The sequence below is a fragment of the Haliotis cracherodii genome, unplaced genomic scaffold (assembly GCF_022045235.1).
Source record: "Haliotis cracherodii isolate W230 unplaced genomic scaffold, xgHalCrac1.p SCAF_8, whole genome shotgun sequence".
NCBI lineage: Eukaryota > Metazoa > Mollusca > Gastropoda > Lepetellida > Haliotidae > Haliotis > Haliotis cracherodii.
In genome coordinates this window covers 44498875-44524487 of record NW_027266341.1, presented here as the reverse complement: position 1 = coordinate 44524487, position 25613 = coordinate 44498875, and the positions used below count along the sequence as shown (strand labels likewise).

The window sequence follows — 25613 nt, the reverse complement described above, 5'->3', positions numbered from 1 at the left end:
GCTGTGCGTAGTTCATCGGCAGTTGGGCGCACATTGTGCCGACGCCTTTGAACCTCATTCCACAACTGTTCGATGGGGTTCAGATCACGGCTGAGGGCTGGCCACGGTAGAACACGGATGTTGTGTTGTTGCAGAAAGGCCATGGTAGCTCTGGCAACATGGGGACGAGCGTTGTCCTGCTGGAAAATGTGTTTTTGATGTTGTGCAAAAAATGGAACAACGTGGGGTCTGATCACTTGGTCGATATACCGCTGAGCAGTGACGCCGTATCACCGACCTTGACCAACATTCAGGAAGCACATGGAGGTTGTTGGAACGGAGACGTCGGATCACAGTATCCCGGCTAATGTGTCGATTATGTGTTCCTATGGTCTGTCGAGCACTTTCACTTGCAGTTAGGAACAGATGTCGCTGGTGTTGACGTGTAATCTGCCGATCTTTTCGAGTTTTGGTGACCCTAGGACGACCGCTTCGAGGAAGGTCATCTGTGGTCTGTGTAGCATTGTATCGATGCAGGAGACGGTAAATTGTGTTAACGTTGAAATGATTGGCAACATCTTGGACAGACTCTCCAGCTTCCAAACGTCGTCCGATAGCCTGGTTTCTCTGAATTTGAGTTAGGCGTGGCATTGTTGACCAAGGAGTGGTAGGTCCAAGAATCGGCCACGGTTTTATACCCACTACAGTTCGTGACAGTTCGTGCATTTTCGATTTCGCGAGAAATGGGTGCATGATACCCACATAATTCATTGAAATGGTGCGTTTTGGCGATTCGTTTTTTATGTTGCGTTTTTACTCGGGGCTTCCAAAATGCAACTTAAAATATTGATAACACCATCAGGCTTCACTACATGCTAAAACTCGAATCAATTTATGGTTCCGTGTTTATTACCTATTTGCTTAAAACCACTTGCGTTTCTTTTGCGTGTGAGTATAGAATTAATTCTAGGAAAAGTTAGCGGGAGGCCGGGGGTAATTAGCACTGATAAGTAAACGGGAGGCCGGGGGTAATTAGCACTGATAGGTAAACGGGAGGCCGGGGGTAATTAGCACTGATAGGATTGTCAGTTAACGCCCTTGCATCGGGGAGATGCACCAAGCCTCGTCCATTCTCTTATCAGCTGATCAGGAAACTGTAGTCCGCGAGTGGGCGTGGCCTATTTTTATCGGGTTATTGAAACATCTACGAAAGAATAATTGCTTGGTTATTCAATCTGTTGCCACGGAATCACTTGTGATTTATTTCTAGTCAGTTTAATTTTACAGTTGTCTAGATAGATAGTTGGAGATAAACATACTGTGGCTTCTTCATGTCACCTGTAGAGTTCACGTACTAAATAGATGTATACTGTATTTGGAACCAAACGCTTAAGGACAGGTTGAAATCTTGAATGTACCACCGTCAATCAACAAGCAGCAGAAATCGTTTTTGAAAGTACAGTGTGTTTAACTCCTAATTCTACCACGACAACAGTTATCTTCATAAAACAACAACTAAGAGCAGTTGCATGGACAAAGTCTTACTGTTTGAGTAGGTGACCGAATTAAGTTGACCGAAAGTATTTTGCTATGTATATGTGATTATTTGAGGCATCACAGTGCGTTGAATATAATCCAAATATCCAAGGTAATGTTTTAATGTGGGAAGGAAATAGGCGCACATGAGTGAACAAATAGCCTTGTTTCTCAATCAAGCGTTGGCAAGTCAGGGCGAAAAGCCCTAGTACGATTTCCTACATCGGTCCATATACATCGTATTAAGCCAAAACTTGGTATCCTCCGCCGCCTTTACATAGCCGTAATACTGCGTAAAGTCTGCACAACCATGCCTGTGGATTTAGTGCACACAAAGAACTCAAACTATGAGGAACAGAGTAGCACAACATATATTTCATGACAGAATAAGACACAGACCCTTCATAATACATTGGTATGTTCGGTATGCTTGCTTTATATATTTATTGGTATTAACAGCCATATGATACTTAGAAACTCAAAATGCCAAGTTACAAATGTAACTTGTTTGATAGGCATTTAGAAGTTGGAGTACTAAGTAAGGATAGGATTTATGGATGAACAACTTCTTTATTACAATAACCTGTTTCAAGTACCGTTGTGTACCGTTGTGTTGTCAGTTATTGTTTTGATCTGAAGAAGTAAACATCGTTTGAGTTTACCGGCGACTTGAGTCTTCTTTCAGGAGTGTACCAATTTGTGTGAAGCATCAATCTCTTTATGAATCGTTTACTTGTGACGTAACCTGGGTCAGCTGCAGGGCTGATAGCGCTTGTCAATGCATTTTCAATTGGCGATTGATATCAGCCCGGGTGGTAAGAAATTGGAGTTACATCCTTAGTGCGTCGTCTGCTCGGTGAAAATGTATTGCATTCACTTAGAAATAAATACATTTTACAATGTGATGTTATGGTATATGATAAAAAGGTTAGAATATGGCAGTTTTAAGATCATACCCCATATCAACCCTCGACCCCCTATCAGTCCTCTGGTTTTCGGCCCTCGGGCTGATATGGGGGTCTCAGGTTGATAAGGGGGTCTCAGGCTGATATGGGGGTCTCAGGTTGATATGGGGGTCTCAGGCTGATATGGGGGTCTCAGGTTGATATGGGGGTCTCAGGCTGATATGGGGGTCTCTGACATCGACAACTGACATCCAGAGAGACAACCTGGCATATGAGAGAAACAGATTGCAGTTATATCAACAATTTCTACAATTGGTCCTTCAACTAGCCCAGAAGGAAGAGGACCACGCCCAGCAGCTACCAGATATTCCTCGACCGATATTGTAGACTAGATATGCAGAGATGTGACTTCTATGACTTCTTAATACAACTGAAAATGAAGTGTACGATTTGTCAGCTTTAATACCTTTCCCGAAATCGTAAACAATACGTAAGAATACGTAAAGTATACGTATCTATTCGTAAAGTACTCGTAACTACACGTAAAGTGCTCGTAATATTTCGTAACAATCCGTAGAGCCATCGTAACATGAACCGAATAATATCGTAAACAACACGTAAGTACTCGTAATAATCCGTAAATAATCCGTAAAACAAATCGTAAACTAACCGTAACAAATCGTAAAAATAATTGTTACGAGTCATTTACGGATTCTTGCGAGCAGTTTACGGATGATTACGTGTTGTTGCGAGCTGTTTACGATACTTACGGATTGTTACGAGTTATTTACGAAAAAATCAATCCGTGGGCAATCGTAAGATGATTTTTGACATGTCAACAAAATTGCCTCTCCTTCCACGGATATCTGCGAGTTGTTGCGAGTAGTGACGAGTTCTTTACAGATACCAGCGAGTTATTTACGGATGCTTGCGATTGACTACGAGTTGGCGATCCGTAAGGACTCGTAAGAAAAATCCTTGTATGTGATGGGGGTATTAGGTGAAACACAAGAGCACCCACAATCATAGGTTTCTGGTGTGCCCAAGGGACGGGTAACTCGGGTCGGATGGTTCCTGAGTAGGACCCGGATACCCACAGGACTACCCGGACCCGTGGTTAGTCATGTGACATATTGTTTAATGGCAAACATTATCTCCAACTTCCACGGTTACACTGTAAGTGACTAATGTTTGCATTTCTTTCTGACTCTGCACGCATTCCTGCTGACTTTATATGTTTGAAGAGAGACAAAACTTCAGTCAATTTCAGTATGCAGGACCAGATCGTTTTATACGAGTATTTAAATACATTTTGCCAGGGCTGCTGTCAAACTATCCCCAAATCAGACATTTGTAACGATTTCTTGGGACCAACACCGGGTACCCGGATAGGTTCGGGTAATAGAGGAATGGGTACCCGGGTAAGGGACGCAACTTTGCACAGCGAATTGCGGCGCCTTAGACGACTGGGCCACCGGTGGCCCCGCTGAATGGGGTATGAACAATAACACAGTGATGTGTTCAGCTCATAGACACTTTTTAGCGGTACGCGTGCTGTCAGGTGGCTTGAGTCTTTCACGGGCTTTTAGACAAGCTTTGCACAACAATGGCTTCCCAAACCTTACTTAATTGCTGCAATGAAACTGTTAGAGTTTAGAAACGGCTTTTTGTCTCAGCTCCAAATTTTAGAAACTACATTGTTGTGAGTATGTATATATTGCAGTAAAAAGTTCACATTATTTGCCCTACCTTTTCAGCCGTTACCGTTCTCACGGACCTTTTTGCGGAAACACATGTTATCTTATCTTCCCTCACATGTCACACATATAAGTCCCGGGAGAGACTGCATTGTTAGTGCCAAGATGTTGCCTTTGCTTGGAATACTCCTGAGTAAGTCTTAAATTATGGTATCTACATTTCGTAAATGAATCAGAAGTTTGACACCTTTGCCTACCATAAGTATTTTTATCCCTCTCTCTCTTTCTGTGTGTGTGTGAGTGTGTATGTGTTTTAGCGAGCGTGTGTGTGTGTGGATTATAACTGTGCTAATTACAGTGAACGTTATCGGGGTGTTGATGATGTGTTTGCTTCATTTAGTTGTGCGTTTGACCTGGGGAGCACACACTGACCCTCACTGTGATGGCAAGCAGGTCATGGTCCATCTGTTTGAGTGGAAATGGACTGACGTTGCAAATGAGTGTGAACGATTCTTATCTCAGAAGGGCTTTTGTGGAGTTCAGGTACGTTCCTTTCAAGGCTGATCATATCTGGGTCCATGTTACAATGGTTTAATCCCACTTTGTATCTAACGCGCGTAGCAGAACAGAACCACAAACAATACACGGGAAATAAGTTTACCACAAAGGGCCAACTGTTTGTGCAAAAATAATTCATTTGAATGAAAATGTTACTGGAATACGTTTGTTTTTGTCTTGTACTGTTCGTCCCCAAGCAAAGAATGAAGCATATCAAGAACTGATCACTCGCTGTATACATTTTCTTATTATTCCCAGTGGAGAGGTCACAGGTTTAATATATAGTAATACAGATTTTTATAAGTGTGTTTTTTAACATCACGTGCGGACGGAACTATTTTGCTCAGCCTCCATCGTGCTTTTCTCAGCCTCAATCAAAAGTCTTGACCACAATATGGCTATCCTCATCAATATATATAATATTTCGTGAGCAAAGCCATAGTCTTTGTATGTCTGTAACCCTTATTTATTAATAATCATTTCAAATCTTCCATTTCAAGAAGCAATAACAGTTGTTGACTAAGATGGAAAATGACCATTAAGTATCATATACCCTTAATTGTAAATTGGGAGGCAATGCCAGAAAGGTTTGCTTCAAAATGGTGACAATACCAGGCCAAATCTAAGAAATGACACATGTCATGGACATTTTTAGAGGATGGTATCTGTGTGACTGAATCTATTTCTAAAGGATCGACATGGATGCCATCTTTGCTGAAGATATGCCCTAAGTAGGTGACTTGTTTTGTCACTAATTTACATTTGTTTTGTTTTAGAGTGAGTCCTGCTTCTTTGATCTTTTGGAATACTGGCTCAAGTGTTCTAAAAACGTTTTAGAAAATATTATTTCATCTACATATATTAGTATGTAATGCAAATAATTTTTTTATTGTCCCTGAAAAGGTTTGCAGGATTGCAATAGGAGCATTTTTTAGGCCAAAAGGGAGGTGATTCCATCCAAAAACACAGTCGGGTGTAATTTAGGCAGACTTGTGTTCTGCATTGGAATGGAGTGGTATTTGCCAAAAGCCACTAGCACAATCAAGCACACTAAACATATTGAGGCAAAGCGGTTAAGAGCTATCATGTTTTTTTAACCATGACAATGGGAAAGTGCCATTCAGAAGAGCTGGGCTGAATGATAATGGCTTCAATCATTTCCTGCTCTTGTCTGGAACATTCTTTCCTAATGGGTGCGTTTTGAGGCAAAAACTGATCTTTGTGATTGGAGAAATGCATTCTACTGTGTACTTGGACTTTCAATATTTTTTTAATACTTTGGGGGACAAAAAGTCCACGATGTTCAGTGGTATTGTTATGGTGCATGACTAGTCGTGGCTGTCCATGATGAAGTATCGCCTTTCTCCCCTCCATCTAGTGTGCCTGTTACGGACCATCAGCCTGGTGACTGTCATTCGGCTACAGCCCAAACTCCTTGCAACATGGTCGTGCGTTGCTTCTTGATGTATCATACCAATGCCTTGTTCTTTCAGTACCGTTAATCTCAGCATGATATTTGTCACTGTCCAATGGTTTGGGTGTGAATGAACAGTACATCGTTCCTTCTATATCCAGATCTTTGTAGGCTGGCATGCTGCAAATGCATCAAAAGTTTCACTTCAAACTCAAGTTCCACTAATCTGGGAAATGTAGCGCATGCATTACTCAACAAAATGTTGTGGTTGTGTTTGGACTATACATTCTCAACCATTTTGCAACACTGTTCAGGGCTTTGGACACAACCAGTCCAACTTTCAGTTTGGTAATTTTTCATTAAGGTTTTGCTACACATGATGTTGTAAAAATGGCATTTTATTTATCATTTTATAAAATGCTTTATTATACTGCTATTTTCATTACTCTGTTTCAAAATCACCTACATCTGTACAGTTATTATCTGTAAGTGAACAGTGAGAAAATTTTAACATTCTTTCCATAGGTTGAATTTAAAATGTGCCGTACAAAAAAAATCTCAAGTATATTTTCATAAGAAAAAAATCTCAGGTCCCAAAATGAAGAAAACAACAACATGACTCTACCCCCAAAACCCGAAAATAAGCAGATCATTTTGCATTATATACAAACTAGTCAGTGGGAGATCTGTGGGCTTGAGTTAACAGGCATAGGCTCACAGAGAAAATCTTAAGTTAGAATAGAATATGTATGTAGTTACAAAATGTATGTCATCCTCAATAGTTACAGTTACAGTTATGTTACAGTTCTGTTTTCTTGCACTGGACAGCTGACCCATCTCACCGCGTGATGGCTACATTTTGAGTTTTATTTCTAAGCCCAAGAAAAAGTGACAGGCTCTATTTTTGATAGTTTTATAAAACAAAATTATCTAATTCCCCCAAAACTGTCAGCACCAAATTGTTGTTTAGAGTATTAAAGACATCATATGACATCCCAGGCTTTTTTGATAGGATAAATAATAATTTGTATTTAAGCATCTGAACAAGAGGTACTTTCGAAAGGATATCTACAAAATCCTTAACAGAATAACAATGCAGGATAATTTGTTATCACTTCAACTGGAATGTAACCTAAACCCACTGCCTTACCACACTTGGCACAATTAACAGCCGCCTCGGCCTCCTAATGTGTTACATATGCACCACGAAGATTAGTGTCAACAGGGGTAACAGAACTCCACGATGGTCAACAACATCATCTACAATTTTCTCGAATGTATGTTGCACAATAATTTTTTCAATTATTATTATTAAATACAATATAGGTATCCCCAGTAAATGAACATGTGATGGTGACGAAGGAATATGCCCGTCCTTGGTGGGAGAGGTACCAGCCAGTCAGTTACAAACTCACCAGCAGATCAGGCAATGAGCAACAGTTCAAGGACATGGTTCAGAGGTGCAAGAAAGTTGGGGTCAGGTAAAATGTATTTGCAACACTAGTTACATGACCTAGGGATGACTATTATTTTTATTAGTGAGTGAACGATATTTTACTAGGCCTGGGCCGGGCAAACCAGTGGTTAATGGCATGAGCAATATCCCGGGCATACGTTATCCTCTTTAGACCGAATCCCAAAGGTTCGAAGAGATAAGATGTACTATAATTGAGGCAACCATTCCTTTCATTCCATACATACAACATAAAAAAGGATGTTTCACCTCCTATCTATAGCTTAATCAGTTTACCTCAACAAAAGCTATAGTATTAATTTTGAAAGATAGATTCAGATATTAATACAACTTCTAATTCAAAGTTGTCAAAGTTCTTCTTTTGCAATGTTCAGCCTAATTAAAAAAAGAATCTTCAACCTCCATTTTGATATTAAACTAGTGTCTCATTCTATATTACTAAACTGTTTACAAACATACTGGAAATGACCGATAAATTTCTACAGGCCGTTGTCATTGAAGACAATCGTAAGATGTATATCTCACACATTGTTATTTTTCTACCCTCAAGTAAGTGATATTGAAACATGCATACTTGAGAAATAAATTTAGCCTACTCAATCACATTTCTGTTCCTAGAATTTATGTCGACTCTGTTGTGAACCACATGGCTGGGCTTGGTCGAACTGGCACTGGAACTGCTGGAAGCAAGTTTAATTCTGATGCATATGACTTCCCCGGGGTTCCTTACAGACGGGAACATTTCAACTCTCGCAGTAAATGTCCCTCAGGTGATGGCAATGTCAATAATTATGGAGACCCAAACAACGTCAGGAACTGCAACCTCGTTGGTCTCACCGATCTAGATCAAAGTATAGAGTATGTGAGAGACAAGATTGCTGGCTTCTACGATCATCTCATCGACCTAGGTGTTGCTGGCTTCAGAATCGATGCTGCAAAACACATGTGGCCTGCTGACATTAAGTACGATAAAGTACAATATATAGACAAAGAAAAAAGTTAAGCACACCCTAACATATTTCATTATTGTTTGGTCCCAATATTTGTAACAGTCATGAAAGATATAATTATGTTTTTGAGAGATGATGTGATCATCAGGTAAGCCTGTGCAGTTTGCTAGCATCAAGTGTCTCTAAAAGCAGTATATGCAAACGTTAAAATTGCTTAACGCAGGAATGTCTTGTAATGCCATTGGTTGGAATTGGGGGTATCATCACACTGTCGTAAGCCGTTAAGTCGAGAAACATGCTCAGATCGGTGATGTACAGGACCGTCCCAGATGCGGAAAACCCTCTGTGATGACACATTGCAAAGACAGGGACCCTCTTTATCTTATACACCAAGAACCCTTTTTAACAAGTGCTCGTCTGAAACAGCTGTGGTTGCCCAATCGTCATTTCAGCACCAGAACAATCAGGAACCAGCTGAAAGCAGTAGGACTGAGGGCTAGACGAGTCATATAGCGTCCCTTGTTGAGAGATCCCCTCAAAGCTGCTCGCTTAGCACACCAGAACTGGAAACTAAGAACTTGGAGACGTATCCACTGGTCACACGCAAGTCACTTTCTACTCTATGTTACTCATGGAACAACGAGAGCTTGGAGGCAACGAAACACGGGCTACCATAAGGGGCAACTTAACAGGGGCTCAGTACATACGGGACGTTTTGAGGCCAGTCGTCTTTCCTCATTTTGCCAACCACCCTCTTGCTACTCGACCTCAGTAGATGGATGACAATGCCAGGCCTCATCATTTGCATGCAGTCATAGATTACATGAGGGCCAATGCAATAACGACTCTACCCTGGCCATCAATGAGCTCAAATGTGAACATGTTTGGGATATTCTGGGGCGGTGCATATAGGCACGGGTTCCTCCTGTACATGATTTATGCCATATGGAAGCAGCATTGCATCAGGAGTGGTTGTTGTTGATTCATCAACGGATACAATGTCTGACTGGAGGCATGAGACGTAGGGTGGAATGCGTCATCCGGGCTAGTAGAGACTTGAAGGAAATTTTTCACATGAAACATCAAACGTAACTCGTTCAGTTAATCCTGCAGGTCCATACTATTTTGAGGTGATGTCTAAGGTCAAAAACAGTACCAGTGTTACCATGATGTTTTTGTCAGTAAATTTCAACCACAGCTCACCAATATCTTCTTTACTTGTTGTCAAATGTTTGTTCTATTCGATGACATTGGTATCGCCCAGCTCCTCTGGTCAGTCATCCTATGCCATGATTTTTGCCATTTGTCAAGCTTCAGAAATAGGGGTGTGCTTAACTTTTTTCTTTGTGTGTGTGTGTGTTTGTGTGTTTGTGTTTGTGTGCGTGTGTGTTTGTTATCTGTTAAATTGTAAAACAAACACACAATATTGGATTATTTATACATTAGGATGTGTATATTGATTAGGTCATTTCCAACTGAAATTCTGGAATTCTATATCTACTAATCAAAAGAAGTTAAAGAATGTTAATCAGTATGACCATGATAGATAATAAGTTGGGAGTTCCTTGAATTCTGTTGAGTAGTTAAATACCATTTATGTGCCACTGGTAACGTCTGGGACTCTACAGTAACTAACTGTAGGTTTGTTGTGAGTCATGTGTCGAGTGTTAAGCTGTGATTGTTGTGGGATATAAATCAACACATAACTGTGTTTGCTTTACAATTTTATCATATGTTTTACTTTACAAAATAATTTATTAAACTATCACCAGGTGTTGATATTCACATTTTTCAACTTGTGTCTAGGGCTATTCAGGAACGAATTAAGGATCTACCAGAAGGTGGTAAGGCATTTTTCTTCCATGAAGTAATCGACCAGAATGATGGCGCAATCAAGGTGAACGAGTACTACGACTTAGGCTATGTGACAGAGTTCCGGTACTGTCAAAAGATAGCTTATGGAACCCATGACTTTGGTCAGCTTGGTGGGGTGGTGGATTATGGTTGGGGTATGGCAGAGTCTTCACACGCCTTCGTCTTTGTTGATAATCATGACAATCAGAGAGGCCATGGTGGTGGAGGGAACCTCATCACCCATAAAACACCCAGAGATTACAAGATGGCTCAGGCGTTTACTTTGGCCTACAATTATGGTTTTGTCCGAGTGATGAGCAGTTATTTCTTCGGAAGTGATACTGATGCTGGACCGCCTCACAACGCAGACTTCTCTGCAAAAGATGTTACTATTAATGCAGATGGCTCATGCGGTAATGGCTGGGTTTGTGAGCACAGGTGGGATCCAATTGCTAACATGGTGGCGTTCAGGAATGTTGTAGCTGGGACAGGCATCGAACACTGGTATGATAGTGGGGACGTTGTCGCCTTTGCCAGAGGTAACAAGGGCTTCTTTGTGATGGCAAAGCAAGGACATCTGGACCAAACATTCCAAACAGGGCTGCCAGCTGGAGATTACTGTGACTTGGTGCACAACTGTCAACTGAAGATAACAGTGGATGGCTCAGGAAATGCTCATATCCTCATTGACAACAATGATGAACCCATTGCCGCTTTTATTGTTGGTATGTTTTGGTTTATTGATTAGTAGTTTGATGAAATACTTCTTGTAGTAAATAAAACCCTTTTGATACTCACATAACATTTCTGCAAAAACTGTCGTCTGTACGATTCAACTATATCATGAGCATGTGTTTATGAATCACTTTCACATAATGATGATACCATAGTGATGGACCCGTGAAGATTCCGGAGTAGAATAGGTCTTCAGCAACCCATGCTTGCCGTAAAAGGTGACTATGCTTGTCGTAAAAGGCGACTAACGGGATTGGGTGGTTAGGCTCGCTGACTTGGTTGATGCATGTCATTGATCCCTTTAAGTGTGGATCGATGCTCATGATATTAATCACTGGATTGTCTGGTCCTGACTCGATTATTTACAGACCGCCATCATATAGCTGGAATATTGCTGAGTGCGGCGTTAAACAACAAACCAACCAACCTACCAACCAAAGTGATGAGTTCATAGTGATGAGTTCGCATTGGTGAGCGTATCCTGCCCCACCTGTGGCATTCATCATAAAAAAATTCAAAGGGAAGTCAATTATTCACCTGAAAAAAATCGGGAACATATTGTACAAGTCAAAATAGGGAATCATTTTTGTTAATCCTTGATCCCTTTTCTTGTTGATCATCTTATTTCACAAAAGCACTAAAAAATTTACAATATTCTGATGCGGTCCTGAAGGTGGTGCAAATGGTCCTACACATGGCAATGGGGTAACCCATGGCAGCAACGTAGGTGGGAATACAGGAACTAGCCCTGGAGTTACTTCAGGCCCTGTCATCACAGACTCCCCAACTACAGCTGCCCCTTTAGTAACTCCAGACAACAACACAGGGAGTTGGAAGCGAACTATCATCTTGGTGCAGAGACGGACCAACCCTGGACAAGATGTGTTCTTAAGGGGGGGCATTGATCATAGTCATGTCAACGGTGGGTATAAAAAGGGATCAGTTTTACCTTCAATATATCTTAAAGGTAGGGGTTGATTCATGTTAATAACTTGTTCAAACATGCATTAAAGATTTGTTAAAGTGAATGTTTTGCTTATGTTCTGAAATTACACATAATGACCTTGTCCTTTACTATGCTAAAGAAATTAATGAAAGTTTGAAATAAATGAAGTTTCTGATTGATGTTTCGACAGGTTGCTCCAGTGATGTTTCCACTAGCCCGTGTGCTATTCCAATACGCCACACAAAACTAGGCTCCAGTATCCACTTTGCTAGTTATAATGCCTGGAGCAAGGGAGACAACTATCTGGATTGGTTTGGTCGAGAGCCAGGTCAGGGTGCATACAACGGCAGAGCAGCAGAGGGAACTCCAGCTGTGTGGACAACAAACAATCCAAACAAAGGAGAATATAATAAATACAACACGTTAGTAAAACATTTTACGAAAATCATATTCGGAATATTCATGCTTTCTGCCAAAATAACCAATTATCTAGTGAATGAATATGCAATATTACAATGGAATGTAATTTTACAGGTGTATGCCAGACAACTTGATATAATCTCTCACAAAAATGTAGGGGATCATAAAATAGAAATGCTATGATCAGTCGTCAGATTAAAACATCAGCTTTGACAAATTTGTGGTAGAACGGTTTCAGAACCAAACAAAACCCATTATCCAATCACGACCAAAACATTGAATGTGGACCAAGTAGTTCCTCCATCCACGTGGTTAGAGGGGTCATTCAATGAAGGTTTCAAATCGCCCTGAGCCATTAGTGTTGTTGATTTATGTTATCCACACTAACTCTTCACATGCTTCAAACTGGTAGAACTCATTGAAAGGTAGTCAATAGACTTTTTGAACTAGTTTCTGCTGACATAACATATTTCAGTTCGGCCCACACAGAGGGCTTTAAGTCAACAACACCAATCCAGGATCAATCAATTTGAAACCAGCATTTAAGAAATCAATCCCAAACAGCCAACTAAATTCCAGTTGACTTATGCCAGGCCACTAGAGTTCCAGTTACTGATCAGCTGACTAGAAATCGTAATTATATGGCACCTAATCACAGGCCAAGCCTGTGACTGACCCAGTGACAATAGCCATAAACCTTAGAACGAAATGGCTAAATATTTAGGTTAACTTATTAATTTAATTCATGTTTGGTTACTATAATGATACTTTGAAATATAACAATATTCAATTTACAAGCATACTGCTTCAGATGTATGCGTAAGTGCTGAAAGTATGTTCTTTTCTAGATATGGCGAACACTACTGGTTGGTGGATGTAGATATGGACTGTTCAAAGACGGTGAACAGCTTCTTTGAGGTAAAGGCTGAGGTGAACGGAGCTTGGGAAGGCATCATGTATGGGGACAAATGTTCAGGTGCTGGTGCCATAGACCCCCCCTATCAATCGCAGAACCACATGGGCCGTTGTGGGTACGTCAATGTCTTCCACTGGGACACCAATACTTGTGAAATACTCCCTGCATAAAAGACACAAACTGAAGGATGAATAAAATCCATTTCCTACTGTGTATATATGTCCTCATTATCATGTAAATGAATAATATTATAAACATGACCATCATGTAATTATCATATATTGTATCGTATCCCGCATATGTGGAGAAAATAATTAAGCAACAAGAAAAAAATTGAGTTTTTTAATAAAAGCAATTAACACCTGACACATAACAAAGTTATTTTCAACATAAGTACACAGAGATTGTGTTCAGTTAAACCATCATGACTTTGCCGCAAAATTTCCTGCACCTCAACAGATCCAAATGAGAACGATGAATTGTAAAAAAAATCGAAATCCAGAAAAGTGTATGAAACATCAATACGGTACTTGACCATGAATACCCTGTACCCAACATAATCTGAATTTTGTTTATTTTAAGACCCATGACGGATGAAGTTCTTTAAGAAACTATCATGTAATTTTGTATAGAAATGTGTACATGACACGTAGGAGTGACAAACCTGGAAGGCACAGCGCAAGCACGCATGCACTGCACGTTCTGTGGTAGGGGAAATGACAGAGCGTTAGTAGTCTGGTCATTTTGGTCGAAAAAAAGGGCCAACCTCAAGAAAATTGCAACAGAATTAATTCATACTTTATGTTATTTGGTAGCATGTCAGCTTTCAGGAAAAAAAAGTCTACCAAAATCAACTCATGGGAATGACCTTTCTCAAGGTCACAAGATGGGGGTGGGGTGGTGGGGGGGGGGGGGGCATTCATACAAAGCCATTAATAATTGTAGCCAGTGACAGTCTGAGGTAACAATGAGCAAGCCTCCAAGCCTCCGACTGAAATATTTGCTACTTTATGTTATTTGGATGCAAGTTTTGACGTTTATATAATTCAAAAGACAATGGATGATTTTGATAAGTCAAGAGTCCTTCAATACAAATTTTACAATTTCGTACAAGAAATACTATTTTGTCCGTAGAACCGGGGCGTGGCAGAATGTTCCTTAGATTGAGACTCTGTCCGAATTGTTACTCGCGTACGTGGGGAAATGAATATCATATGTTCCAGTATACATGTTTAAGATTTGAAAGAAAATTATTACCAAACTATTGTCGTATAAATCCCAACTTTTATCAACTCCGATTCTCATTCACAACTACTGATAGTTGAACACTCATTCGTTAAGTAAGTATATTGGTTGCATATTTCAGAAGTTAATTTTGTTGTTGTTGTATAATGCCGCGCTCAGCAATATTGCAGCTATATGACGGCGGCCAATAAATAATCGAGTCTGGGCCAGACAATCCAGTGATTGACATCATGAGCATCGATCCATGCATCAACCAAGTCAGCGATACTGACCACCCGATCCCGTTAGTAGTCGCCTTTTACGGCAAGTATATATGATACTGTGATGTTGTTGTGCTAGATATAAATAATATAACGTAGCTGTAGTTTCAAAAGATAATCCAGTAATAAAACACTTACAGAACAATAATCATCTTTAATGTCAATTATATCATGTATGCTATTTCTCATATCACTTTAATACATTGTAATTTGTATGTGTATCATGTTTGGGAGAGGCATTCAGATAAGCAAAATTTGTTTGTTTGCAAACCCCTCCACTTTATGGAAATAAATCTGTTAATATCATAAAGAACTGGAACTTGGTAACGCATGAGTAGTTGGCCGACTACAGTCTATTCTGGTGAAAGGGGCCCCGGCGAAACTCATGTCAGCCGGTTAGCTATTACTCTCCCTGATACGCTGAGTGAACACAGGCTATACTGACTATAGATTCATTTATTTTAGTGAGCGAATCTATTCAATTTGAGTATAAGTACAAGATAATCATAGACTATTGCATAGCATAGCAATATGGCAAACGCTCAAGTGAGTGAGTGAGTATGGTTTTACGCCGCTTTTAGCAATATTCCAGTTATAATCAAGGCGGGAGACACATGAGTGAGTGAGTTGGGTTTGACGCCGTTATATCAAGGCGGGAGACACATGAGTGAGCGAGTATGGTTTTACGCCGCTTTTAGCAATATTCCAGTTATAATCAAGGCGGGAGACACATGAGTGAGTGAGTTGGGTTTGACGCCGTTATATCAAGGCGGGAGACACATGAGTGAGCGAGTATGGTTTTACGCCGCTTTTAGCAATATTCCAGTTATATCAAGGCGGGAGACACATGAGTGAATGGATTGGGTTTGACGCCGTTATATCAAGGCGGGAGACACATGAGTGAGTGAGTTGGGTTTGACGCCGCTTTTGACATTATTCCAGTTATATCACGGTGTGTCAGCTTAATGTGAGAGGAAAGGTCTTCGGTGAAACCCACGAGCGCGGGTTTGGTGCTGACAAACCTAGAAACGTAATCGGGGCGAACCGGGATTCGAACCCACAATCATAGGCTTCGGAGGTGCCCAAAGGGACGCAACTCTGCACAGCGAATCGCGCGGCTTAGACGACTGGGCCACCCGTGCCCCCGTGAGCAATCTAATTAAAATCAGATCTTAGTGCTCTCTACCGCTAAACAAAGATCTGAGGACATCCCATTACGGGTCACGTCAGAACGACCTTTCTCGAATTTTGACCGACCAATGAAATGACTGACAAGAAATCGACATTAGCCAATTAGAAGGCAGCTAGACACTAGTTTCAAACTGGCGACTACGCTTCGAAACATATTTTGACGTATTCTCGATAAAAAAAATAAAGCTGATAAGAAGAACACTCTGAAATGGCCTATAGATGGCCTAGATTGTATGGATATAATCATAAAACCTGTAACTGTCGTTCGGAATACCCCGTGTCAAATATTTCGTGGTTGCATGATTAGAAAACACGTTCCGACTGTCACTTTCATGATCTGGTAAGAGACGCTCTGATTGGTCGGATGAAAGGTCGTTCTGACGCGACCCCTAATGGGATGTCCTCAGGTCTTTGTTTGGCGGCAGCGAGTACCCCGAGGGACACCAGAAATGGGCTTCACGCATTGCACCCATATGGGGAATCGAACCCGGGCCTTCGGCGAATAAACACGCCTCGCTGTATTCCAAACAATCTTTGGGGACAGTATTTGGTCAACTCCTGCTACAAATTTAGTTTCAAGTCAAGAAACGGAGACAGAATCCACTGGCGCTGTTGTCTGAGATCATGCCGTTCCAGAATGGTAGCCGTAATTCTGAAAGAAGAAAAATGTCTGAAAGCATCGTGCCAAAAGAGAGTAAAGTTGTTTAAATTCCTATATATTTCAAGTAATTCCATCTGCATTTGCTGAATTTTCCTGGTTCCGGTTTTCACCAATTTCCCAGACAAAAAAAAAGTTACAAGCCGGTTAAAAGAGTTAATTTTGTGACTTTAGATAGTAAAACAAATGCACTCAAGACGAGAAATGTCAATATCGGGTGTTTTAGAAATAGTTAACTTGTTCCGATATCAATATTGTCAAGATTGGTTGTAAAACGTAAAGAATTTAATGAATTGCAAATTACGTACGCATTACACAAATGATTATACATCATGTCACTCATGGGCTTCCATACATTTTTTATTCTATCAAGGAGGGTCCACTTTTCCAAATAATTTTTCACATAATTATGTTTCTAATAATTGTAACAATGTTGGGTGAGTTTTTAAAAGACAGGAATATGGTTATCGGTCGTGTTTAACACACATGTTCTCTGCTGGTGCGGCCGTAGTTACATAGCAGACGACGCTATACAATTTATGTTGATGGGCATGTTAGAAGTATATTGGAAGCCAACTGCTTATATTTTCATCATTATTATTTACATTTTTAAATAAATGTGTATTTGTCAACTTACCATAAAATAATACGGCTCTGTTATCGTTGTTTTTTTTCTGAATATTTTCCTGGGCACTAGCAAGATCACTACGAATTATCTCCCTTTGCGAGCTCTTCTTGATGTACGGCGGCCCCTAGAAGCCATATTCTCCTCGTTGGTTTTTATCTTTTTTGATGCGGAAATTTTCCCGAAGGTTGATTTTGGTAGACTTTTTAATACAAACTCAAATACATTCAATTAAAAGGAAACAGTCGTAAAAAATTCTGTTGCAATTTTCTTGAGGTTAAATTACAGAATGACCAGACTATCACTGAGACGAGCTTATCATCCACAGTCGACGACTCTGCCACTTTGTTGCTAGGTTGACGTCATATCGGCGAAGGATTTTGCAACAACATTTCACAAATCATGTCATCGGGTATGGTGATGTGTTTGTAAACTTTCAGGTGCAAGGTCTCGTTCCACAAGGCGATCGTGTATTGTAGCCCACTGTGACAGCCGTTCGTCTATGTTAAAAGTCGGTGAGTGGCAATCACCTCAGCGCTACGATCATGGTGTGGAATTCTAAAGGTGTTGCCTGAATTTCTAAAGGTGAATCGACAGGCACAGACATGAACTTGATGTAGGTATATGCCTACGTGATGTACTTCGTTTTGCCATGCAAACATGGTGCCACGCGTGACGACAAACACACATTCATCTATAGGATTATTTTTATTATTAATTATACCGAGGTGCTGGCACTCGTGTAGGTTGACATGCGTACTGTCATTCGTGTCTCGATGTACACGTCATGTACTTCGTGTCTCCATGCACACGTGATGTACTTCATGTTGCCATGCAAACGTGAAGTCATGCGTGTCTTCAAACACACGTTGATCCACAGGATAATTTATCATACTTAGTATTTTATAAGGATAGAGAGAGATCGATAGACATACGTGGTGTTTGACTCGTGTCTCCGGGCACACGTGGTGTTTCACTCGTGTGCACCACCATACATACATACCATCATATTTATTTTATTTTGAAACATGGTGTCATGCGTAGGCGTGTGCCTCCAAAAAGACGAGGGGGAGGCTGTGGGTTCTTTTGGATTGTTGTTGTTTGTGTTGGCAAAGCAAGCAGGGTGGGTGTCGATGGCGTGTGGAGATGATAGATCACTGAGACGAGTTTATCAAAGTTATCATACACAGTCGATAACCCAGCCACTTTGTTGCTAGGTTGACACCAGATCGGCGAAAGATCTTGCCACAACATTCCACAAATGAGTCATCGACTATGATAACGTGAGTGTAAACTAAAGGTTTTGTTCCACAAGGCGGTCGGATTGTAGCACAAGGACAATCGTTCGTTTAAGTAACAGTTGGTGAGTGGCGATCACCTCAGCGCTACGATCATGGTGTGGAATTCTAAAGGTGTTGCCTGAATTTCTAAAGGTGAATCGACAGGCACAGACATGAAGGAATGCAGGGACCGATCGAAATGGTCCCTGTTTTGATTGGTCCAACACGCTGCGCGCTGATTGGTCCGTTCCGGCGCCTGACTTTCACCTAGGTTTTCCAAACTGGCCCGACCCTTGTGTTTCTTTTTCATAGGAAAAGTGATGACCAGAGAGTGTCTATCCTATTTAAAACACTGTCACCCTGTTTCCTGATTGGACGACAACCCAAGCTTCTGATGGGTAACCATTTTTTATCCTGTTTTTTCTCCCTGGGGTGAGCATGCTGATTTCTCAATCCTAAAAACACAACACAATTCATTTTTTCAACTTTTAGAGTGGATCGAAAGGGCTCCTGTTTTGATGGCTCCAAAACGCGACACGCCGATGGATCTGTTTCGATGCCTGGACTGAGCCTCAGTTTTCCAAATTGGTCCGACCGTTGTGTTTTGGTTTTTTCATAGGAAAAAATGTATTTGCCACGGGAGAGAAAGCACAACTCGGCTCGGGTGCTGTCTTCTGATTGGTCGGTGCTGACTTCTGATTGGTCAGATTTGCGACCAATCAGAGACCTTCTATAAATAGATCGTCGTGTTTGTGTATTTAAAGGAAGGGTTGATGTTCATCAGGCACTCATTGCCACCATGACGGACAAGCAGAGTACACCCTATTGTTTGGAGAGGAAAGACACCACACGCTCCAGACGGTTAAGAACTGCTAACCATACCTATCGTTTGACTTTCAACCCAGACTACTTGGACACCGTACCACTGCACCGCGTTCCCATGGAACTGCCGGCTTTATTTGACAGGGTGATCGATGACTTTTATCAACAGATGTCAGGCCAGAAGGGAGATCGTATTGGTCTAGGTATCGATCATCCCGCTTTGAACACCCCCATACGGATTCCCTTTCATTGCTTTGAAGATCTCCATGGGCTAGATATTTTGCATGCCGTGGAAAAAGTCCAACAGTCCAACAAAGACCTGAACATCGATGCCACCATGGTTGTGACTTTAGTACACATAGCAGATCCCGACAGGCTAGGATCAGGCAGTGGTGGTCCCCGACTGAAAAACGTGATTGGACTTGAAACCTTTTTAACACGCAAAAGGGGCATTGTACGGATCAAGAACGAAGATCAATCCTGTTTGGCACGGGCCCTGGTGGTGGCACAGCATTATGCCCAGAAGCCCCACCCTCTGACCCCAGAATGGACCAACCAGCGAATGAGACTGACGAGAACGGATCGAGTCGACGTTCAAGGCATGGACGCGCCTTGGCCCACCTGAATTATCAACTGAAAGTCTACAGTCAAGAGGTGGATCAGAGACTGTTGTACAAGTGTGATGAGGCTCCACCCAACGCCACCGTGCTGCATTTATACCATCATGATCAGCACTACAATGTCATCACTTCCATGCCAGCTTTTTATGCGTCTAACGATTACTGCGAACGCTGCGACCACCGTTACGACCATCCCAAAAACAATCCAACCTGTTTTCAGCTGGTCCGCGTCTTGGAGACCCCCATGGCTCATCACGAGTGCTCAGATGAAGAACATCCCTGCTTAGTGTGTCGAGAACCCATGACCCCAGACCATCGCTGTTACATGACAGCTCTCCGTGAAGAAAACGAGGAAGAGGAGGGGGAGGAAGAGGATGAGGAGAAGGGGGAAGAGGAACAACATCACATACGAGACAACGTCAAATACGTCTTCTATGATTTTGAATGCATGCAAGACACGGGGGAACACGATCTGAAACCCAATACCATCGCCATTCTTCCACCTCAAGGCTACCAACCCAAGAGAAACTATTCCAAGGCCTGTATACACTGGTTCAATTATCTGATGGAAACGGATCCCCATCTGCACCTCCAGCACGCCAGGAATGGAGGTGAAAGAGAGATCACGTGTGGAGAGGGCCAACATCGGTACAGTGTGGATGGGTACGATCCAGCAACAGGCACCATCTATGAATTCCTGGGCTGTTTCTGGCATGGGTGCCAGGCATGTCACAAGACCCAACGTGGAGAACCTCATCCCATCCTGGGCACGTCGTTGGGAGCACGTTATACCGACACCCGCTACCGCCTGAGTCTCTTGAACCAACACCCTGAGGTGAAACGGTTCGTCACCCTGTGGGAGCACGAATTACAAAAATGCAACAGGAGGACTCCACTCTGTGTGCTTTCTTGCAGGGACCCCACTGTATCCACGTCCCTGGGCCGCTCAACCCTCGCAATGCCTTCTATGGAGGACGCACCAATGTCACGCGATTATGCTACGAAGCCCAAAAAGGAGAAACCATCAAGTACATTGATATTTGTTCCCTTTATCCTTACATTTGTAGGACAGAAGCATTTCCCACGGGACACCCGACCCTTCTCCATCAACCCCCTGTGGACACGTTGTTTGAACTGAAAGGACTGATCCAATGTCGTGTCCTACCGCCGAAACGACTCTACGATCCGCTACTGCCTTACAGATCGGGTGGCAAACTGCTCTGTCCTTTGTGCCGTATGTGTACTGATACCTGGTCAGACTCCCCCTGCAAGCACAAGGACGAAGAGAGGTCATGGTTGGGTAGGTACGCCACCATAGAACTCCATGAAGCCGTGAAGAAGTATGACTACCAGGTGCTTCAGATCTACGACATTTGGCATTTTGACACCTTTGCACAGCATGACCCCGACCCAAAGTAGGAATCTTTGACTCTTATATCGATCGTCATTTCAAGGAGAAGCTCGAAGCCAGCAGATACCCCGAGGGATGTACGGATCACAACGCTTACATCCAGGAGATCTACGACAAAGAAAGCATTGGGTTGGACAAGGACCGCATCAGAAAAACACCAGGACGCCGCACGATTGCCAAGACTGAATTCGCTCTGGGGCAAGTTTGGACAACGATTAGACTACAGTCAGATCATCTATATGTACGATCCTGTACAGTACTTTTCCTTGTGGAGGGATGAACGCAATACCATCGAGGATGTTACCGTTGTCAACGAACACATGGTGGAAGTGACCTATACCCACAAGGAAGAATTCCAAACCCCTCATTCTCATTTCAATGTCGCCATCGCTGCTTGGGTCACCGCCCAAGCACGTCTCAAGCTGTACGGGACCCTTGCCCTGGTGGGTCGCAGGGTCTTGTACTTTGACACGGACAGCGTCATTTACATTCATCGACCCCACAACGCGAATCCAGAGATGGGCCATTCGTTGGGTGAGTTTACAGATGAACTGGACGGAAACACCATCAAGACGTTTGTGTCAGGAGGTCCGAAAAACTATGGCTATGAGTTAATGAGCCCCAGACCCGATGAAACACGCATGACCTGCAAAGTGCGAGGGTTCACTTTGAATTACAGAAACCAACAACATCTCAACTTTGACACCATGAAAGGACTGATACTGGGACAACGACCTGGGAAGGAAGGGGAGAAAATCAGTTTGGATTACCCTCATCAAATCATTCGAAAAGGACCTCGACACGGAAACGCTCCTGTGACCCGACCCAACCGAAAAGAGTATCGTACCATGTACGACAAGCGACGTCTCGTCTATGAGGAAACCACTGGGCTGCCTGTAGACACGCTCCCCTTTGGGTACAGAGACGACTAGATCCTTTTTCTTCTTTTTTTTTTACCACGGATCGAAACTGAATCGACATGGACACCTGTAGAAAAAATCGGATCGAAATCTGACCAATCAGAAGCTTGGGTTGTCGACCCATTAGAGACCGCCTTTGCCTCGGGCGGTCCTCTGATGGGTCGCAACGAGGTTGTGCTTTCTCTCTCACGTTACAAGCCTAACGCTATGGAAAAGAAACACAAGGGTCGGTCTGTTTTGGAAAAATTGAAGCTCAGACCAGGCACCGGAACGGACCAATCAGAAAGCTGGATATCAGTGCCTTTTAATACTACCAACGTTCCATGGCCATCCTGGGGGAGAGGCTAGTTCTACATTGGGAGATGATGAGAACAAGTGCCTTGTACAAAGCTTCCCATGACTGCATGCATGAGAAGTAAAAGAGCGTCGTGGACACATTTCTGCCTCCGGGGTATGGCATCTGCATCCCAAAGATGGAACTCTACGTGGAAAAGTCAACCCCAACACCTGAAGCAGCAGCACTCACAGCATCCATACTCAAAGCAGCCCAAAAAGCAGCAGCACCACACGTCGCAGCACTTACCACAGTGGTAGCAGAGGGAATGTTAAAAGAAACAGACGTACTCCTCTCAGCACTCATTGCAGCGTCAGCAGCGGCAGAAGCAGCACCCATACTAACAACAACACCCTCAGAAGCAGTGAAACCTCAGGTAGCAGAAGCAACAACTCGACTCAGCTCTATGGACAGCGATACTAGCATCAGCCACAGCAACACCTGCAGCCATAGAAGCAGCAGCAGTAGCACTCGTTGAAATAGTAACTTCACATACACCATTGCTGCAACAGTACTCATCGCAGACAACACCAACAACAACACCCGTAGCAGCAGCAGAAGCAGCCACCACATAGGCAGAAGAAGATGCAGCTGCAGACGCAGCAACAACACCCTCACTAAAAGTATTCATCAATGCACTACAGATGGCGCAATGCCCGGTGTGAGGGCATCGAAGGGGACACCCCGAGAAGCAGCAGCAACAGAAAAATTCGCCACAGCACTAACCTGGGCGGCAGCAACAGCCACAGCCGCCACACCCACAGCAGTAGAAGCAGCAACAGCTGCACTCGTCGCCGTAGTAACAGGAGTAACTTCAGCGCAGTCACCACCACCACCACCTTCACCATCACCGATGGACACCTCAGATGCTGCAGCACCCACACCAAAACCAGTGGCAGTCACCACAGCACCCTCATCAACAGCACCCACACCAAAACCAGTGGCAGCAGCAGTGGCAGCCACCACCCCCACAGCAATAGAAGCACCAGTAGCAACACCCTCACTAACAGAACTCTTCGACTCGCTCCATGCAGCAGCAGAGGCAACAACACCCTCACCAGCAGCAGCAGCACCAGAACTCATCTCAGCACTATACAGAGCGGCAGTAGCAGCCGCAGCAGCAACACCTTCACCAACAGAAGCAGCAGCAACAGCAGCACTCGTTGCAACATTGAGCAGGCTACCTGTGTGATGACGATGACGAAGGTTGTCATCCACTTTTTCGCATTATTCGCATTGTTTCGCATTGTTTGCCCTGTATCTAAGTTGAAGTGTGTTAGGTGTCATCATTAAACAGGGATAAATTGAACTGACTCTTTGTGTCTTGATTGATCTCAACACCAACAGGATGCTGAACCGAGGGTAGAGGTTGAGTTTGAGATTTCGTCTACGTTGTCTGTCTGTGCGTCTGTCATGTCAGTGCACACCAAAGTGATGAAATAAAATTAAAAAAATAGATAAAAGAGAAAGGCCATGCTTGAAAGATCAGCTGCCTGGTGTCCACATGGTGTTCAGACTAATCGACACCCACCCTGCTTGCTTTGCCAACACAAACAACAACAATCCAAAAGAACCCACAGCCTCTCCCTCGTCCTCTTGGAGGCACACGCCTACGCGTGACACCATGTTTCAAAATAAAATAAATATGTTGGTATGTATGGTGGTGCACACGAGTGAAACACCACGTGTGCCCGGAGACACGAGTCAAACACCACGTATGTCTATCGATCTCTCTCTATCCTTATAAAATACTAAGTATGATAAATAATCCTGTGGATCAACGTGTGTTTGAAGACACGCATGACATCACGTTTGCATGGCAACATGAAGTACATCACGTGTGCATGGAGACACGAAGTACATGACATGTACATGGAGACACGAATGACAGTACGCATGTCAACCTACACGAGTGCCAGCACCTCGGTATAATTAATAATAAAAATAATCCTATAGATGAACGTGTGTTTGTCGAAGTACATCACGTAAGCATATACCTACATCAAGTTCATGTCTGTGCCTGTCGATTCACCTTTAGAAATTCAGGCAACACCTTTAGAATTCCACACCATGATCGTAGCGCTGAGGTGATTGCCACTCACCGACTTTTAACTTAGACGAACGGCTGTCATAGTGGGCTACAATACACGATCGCCTTGTGGAACGAGACCTTGCACCTCAGAGTTTACAAACACATCACCATACCCGATGACATGATTTGTGAAATGTTGTTGCAAAATCCTTCGCCGATATGAGGTCAACCTAGCAACAAAGTGGCAGAGTCGTCGACTGTGTATGATAAGCTCGTCTCAGTGACCTATCATCTCGACATGCCATCGCCACACACCCACAAAAACAAAAACAAAACAAAGAACCCGACTCCCTTCCCGCCTTCCTCCCTCCCTCCCCCTCCTCCCTCCCTCCTTCCCCCTCCCTCCCTTCTTCCACCACCACCACCACCGCCTTTTCTATTTCTAGAACAAGAAAAACAAACTCTATTCTTGTTCACCTTTTACGTGCGCTTCTCTGGGTTTTCCCCTCCTCCCCGGAAACGGATGTGCCGCCCTCTTGGAGTTGCGCATGCCACCGGAAACGGATGTGACACCATCCTGGATGCGCACGCAGGACCCATCATACCCTGCGCGTATGCGCACCGGAAGTGAAGTCGTCAGAGGTCACGTGACCCTCTCGACCAATCAGAAGCCAGGAGCGGTTCCATACCGCTGCTGACAACATATGACGACGCAAAAACGGTAGAACAACAGGGCCGATGATCTCGTCGCGGTAGCGCTGTCCATTGAAATTTCTCTCTACCATTATCAAACAGGTCCCCTGTCTTCCTGTAATCCCACCCCATAACATA

General features: G+C 43.0%; 2 protein-coding genes across 2 annotated transcripts; both read left to right on the top strand.

Annotated features, from left to right (window-relative positions):
- Positions 1 to 4213: 4213 nt before the first annotated feature.
- On the top strand, positions 4214 to 13597 carry LOC139450019 (alpha-amylase-like). Its single transcript, XM_071231639.1, has 8 exons — positions 4214 to 4310; positions 4518 to 4660; positions 7416 to 7570; positions 8182 to 8526; positions 10320 to 11092; positions 11776 to 12024; positions 12239 to 12470; positions 13317 to 13597. Exons 1-8 carry the CDS (start codon positions 4214 to 4216, stop codon positions 13552 to 13554), a joined length of 2232 nt encoding a protein of 743 aa, XP_071087740.1. The 3' UTR covers positions 13555 to 13597.
- A 9805-nt stretch (positions 13598 to 23402) lies between these two features.
- Positions 23403 to 23942, top strand: LOC139451002 (uncharacterized). Its single transcript, XM_071232820.1, has one exon. The coding sequence runs from the start codon at positions 23403 to 23405 to the stop codon at positions 23940 to 23942; it is 540 nt and encodes a 179-aa protein (XP_071088921.1).
- Positions 23943 to 25613: the final 1671 nt, after the last annotated feature.